The sequence below is a fragment of the Lygodium microphyllum genome, chromosome 13 (genome assembly GCF_053477565.2).
Source record: "Lygodium microphyllum isolate KBCC chromosome 13, Lygodium_microphyllum_v1.1.10, whole genome shotgun sequence".
Lineage (NCBI taxonomy): Eukaryota > Viridiplantae > Streptophyta > Polypodiopsida > Schizaeales > Lygodiaceae > Lygodium > Lygodium microphyllum.
The window spans coordinates 112126962-112130544 of NC_141147.1; the positions used below are offsets into that span (position 1 = coordinate 112126962).

General features: G+C 38.6%; 1 protein-coding gene across 2 annotated transcripts; it reads right to left on the reverse strand.

Moving 5' to 3' along the window:
• Window positions 1-365: 365 nt before the first annotated feature.
• LOC148027065 (uncharacterized) lies at window positions 366-2821 on the reverse strand. Of its 2 annotated transcripts, none has more exons than XM_087690568.1 (4): window positions 2616-2820; window positions 2242-2355; window positions 1615-1782; window positions 366-849 (listed from the first exon to the last, which is right to left on the reverse strand). In XM_087690568.1, exons 1-4 carry the CDS (start codon window positions 2790-2792, stop codon window positions 826-828), a joined length of 483 nt encoding a protein of 160 aa, XP_087546694.1. In that variant the 5' UTR covers window positions 2793-2820; the 3' UTR covers window positions 366-825. The 2 variants fall into 2 exon arrangements, with proteins under 2 accessions (XP_087546694.1, XP_087546693.1); XM_087690567.1 differs by lacking the exon at window positions 366-849 and adding an exon at window positions 1155-1528 and having other exon boundaries at window positions 2616-2821.
• Between the last annotated feature and the right edge of the window lie 762 nt (window positions 2822-3583).

Below are 3583 nucleotides of genomic sequence, written 5' to 3' on the forward strand. Positions count from 1 at the left end.
TTGGAAGATAAGCTAAGATATACATCATTTGCTCTTGATTATGTGTTTATGTTTGTGTGTATACATGCATGTGCACTTGCACATGGTTGTGTTTGTGCGAAGAGTTCAAATGGTTTTTGAAGTATGTGTGTGCTATAACCATTTGGTATGGGTTGGGATGCATATACATTGAGAGGTAGATATGGTTATTTGGTAGAGAGGATTATTTAGAATCTTCTTGAGATAAAATTACATTAAAAACTATTATGCACGTGTACGCATGTGTGTGTGTTTAGAGAGAGATAATTCTTTTACAATGAGATTTTCTTTTTTGGTCAGTATCTTGTATTTTGTTTTTTGGTTGTGGATTATCTTTGATATGAGACTTAATGAGTGTGTTTATGGTTCAATTTCCCTTGAGTTTATTTCACTCCTTTGTTGGCTTTTAGAAGTTATAATAGAGAATGGATTAAGTAGCATAGTCATGTATATTGAGATGGTTGTGGGAATTGGAAAATGAGTTTAACTAAGTTTATCAAGCTCATTTTCCATTCCCATAGCCATCTCTTGAACTCATGTTCTCATGCCTAGGTGATCTTGCTACAATGAATTGGTTGACATTGTAATTAAAGTTTTTAATGAGAAAGAGAGGGGGCACAAAATGAGAGAGAGAGAGAGAGAGTTGCATAGATGTTCTTAGCATCACTTAAAAGCTTAGCTTAGTATACACAATGGAATCATTGTAGAAAACATGCCTTAGTGCATGAAGCACACTCCAATATGCCAAGAGAAGTGTTCGCTCACATACGTTCAATTAGGGTTGTTCGAATTAAATGTGGTAGCACTTCATTCAATTGGTTTTTTTTCGAACTACAAAACAAACCACAAAATCGTGATCTAGATTATTTTCCATGTGTCATGCATGTCATATAATTTAGATGTTTCACTATTAGAATGATTGAATTTGGTTTATGGCATACATAAGGATCTTGTTCTATCATACATTGAACTGCATACCTTACTCCCAAGTATTACTTACTATTCACATAGTGCGTCAAGAGAATTTGGCTTGGAGCTTCTACATGTCTAGTATTTAAGTAATAGTTGAATTTCAAAATATAGCATAACCAAGTAGCATAGGAGGAATTAGCTACCCTAGTGTCAAGATAAGGCACATCCAATATATGTGTCACTTACATTAGACATGAAAATTTGTGTACATAATACATATGTTGATGATTGTAGATCAATAGATTGAGGGATACATGAGTCAAGAAAATCATGAGGGGTCTTAAGATCAAGAAGATGTCAAGTCATCATTATAATACACATGAATAACTGGGATATGGTAGTCTTTTGTTAATCCCAAGGAGTGAAAAAGTTCTGATTCATCTGGAATTCCATTATCTATAAGTGTTTTGTTCATATTCAAGTCAGAGAAGATCCTATCATGGGTAGTGCATATACCCTTCCATGTATAACTCTTTGCATGTGAATTTCTTTTGATGTAGCGTTCAAGGATTTGCCTCATGGTTTCCTCGCTAGGCACCTATGTGAGAACTTCTTGTTTGCACCATGAAAAGTTGAATACATATTAAATTTTGATTCATAGTTATCTCTTTTAAATCACTTTACCTCTAGGGGAGCTTCTGAACCTGTCAACACATTCTTTATCCGCACAAAACATGTTTTCTTGCTCAACTTTCCAATAATGTATTGTGAATCCTTCCACCATGGGATTTCATGGCTACTATCCCAATCCGAGCGAGGAGTATCAGGTGGTGGTATATGTATGAATCTACCCTAAGTAAAAACATTACAAACTCATTGTTGGGCACACGAGAAAGACCTTGCATTATGATTTCAAATATTGCAAGTTTTCCACATTCATAAGGAGGTCTACTTACACCTCAATCCATCCATAATAAATAAACATCCAAGTGAATACTGGAATTGGCCTCTCAATAGGTTATGTTTGTTAACAGGCTCATGCGATTTCTAGAAGTAAAATATCATGACATTTTTAGGGACTACCTTGCCCATGTAAGGCAAAGGTCTTTCTTCACACCTTAAAGGTGCCAAGTACAATTGCCCATTTTCTCTAACTAATCAGGAGTTCCCTTTTTCCATACTTGTACTTACGTGTGCTTCAAAACTTGGCTCTTCTTTAACAAAACTTCTAGATTTAGCATCTTTAGTTTTTTTACTTCAAAAAACATTGATAAGGATTGAGGAGTTCCAAAACGAGGGAAATGAACATACTTGAGGGGTATGGTAAGTTGAAAGCTTGGTTATGGGATCCATGTGGGTTTTGACATCTTCTGTTGTAGGATCGAACCAATGGCTAATGTCTCCTCCAGCCTCCAAGAGCAGTGGCTAAAAGATGCACACACATTATTACCATGTTAAATCATAAAGTGCAATCGGAAAGGGTCATAGAACAATTGAAATATAAGCATTCTTTGAAGTTATGTAATTATATTTCACTTGTCCTCCTTGATTTGTATGGGAAGAGGCTAGTGATGGTCTTGATTTTGGCACGCTGAGAGGGATAATGGTGGCCCAAATTATGTGGAGAGGAGGTGGCACTCTTTGTGTGGAAAAAGGAGGTGGAGGTGACCGAGGGTCCTTGTAACCTGGGAGAGGTGGGGGTGGGGGTTGGAGGCGAGGATGGGGGAGATGTCGAAGACGCGGCCCAGGAGGGAGACCCAGCAGTCCCACTGCACGCAGTGCTCCGCGACCTCCGCTCTCGTGTACCACCCGCTGCTGTTGCCCCGCCGCCCCCTCTCCTCCTCCTCCTCCTCCTCGGGCATCCTCTCTCTCTCTCTCTCTCTCTCTCTCTCAGAGGGGCCCGAGCACGAGAGAGAGAGAGAGAGAGAGAGAGAGAGCGCGCGCGCAGAATCCCTCTCTCTCTCTCTCAATCGCTCTCCTCCTTCTTCTTCTGATTCTGAACCGTTTCCCCCTCCCTCATGCGGCCTCACAACCCAACGTGTCCTTACATTGCTCCCGTCCCCCTTCCCCGCCCCCCAAGTAGAGCCAGCCTACATTCAAAGCTAAGAACAACCATCACTCACATCATTTCATCACTTATTTAATTATTTATTCGTAGCTTAAAAATACACTGCATATTTTTAAAACAAAACTTTAGTCCCTTTCCTAGCCAATACGAATGTTCTTTATCCTTTTTGTATTCAACTAGTAATTTACTCTATATTTTTAAATCCTAAAATAAAGCTTTGGTCCCTTTTCTAGCCAATTCAAATGTTCTTTATCCTATTTGTATTCAATAAGCAATTTAATGCAGCCATGTCAACCCCTCTGCTCATAGTGCAAAGTCTCACCCCATTCCCTAAAGCGACATGGAGTCAAGGTGCTAACTGATTCTACTTGGTCAATGTTACTACCTATACTATAATGCGTTGAGTTGTGAAACCGAGATCACCTCAAATAGATTCGTCGAGAATCTCACCCTTCCACTTCTCTAGATTGAATAGCTTTAGTCAACTAATTACCTAACATATTTATGTTAAATAAATAAAGTTAGCTTCTTTAATTAGCCTTTAAAGTCATAGTGTTCATTTATGTAACTTAAGTCATGATAATT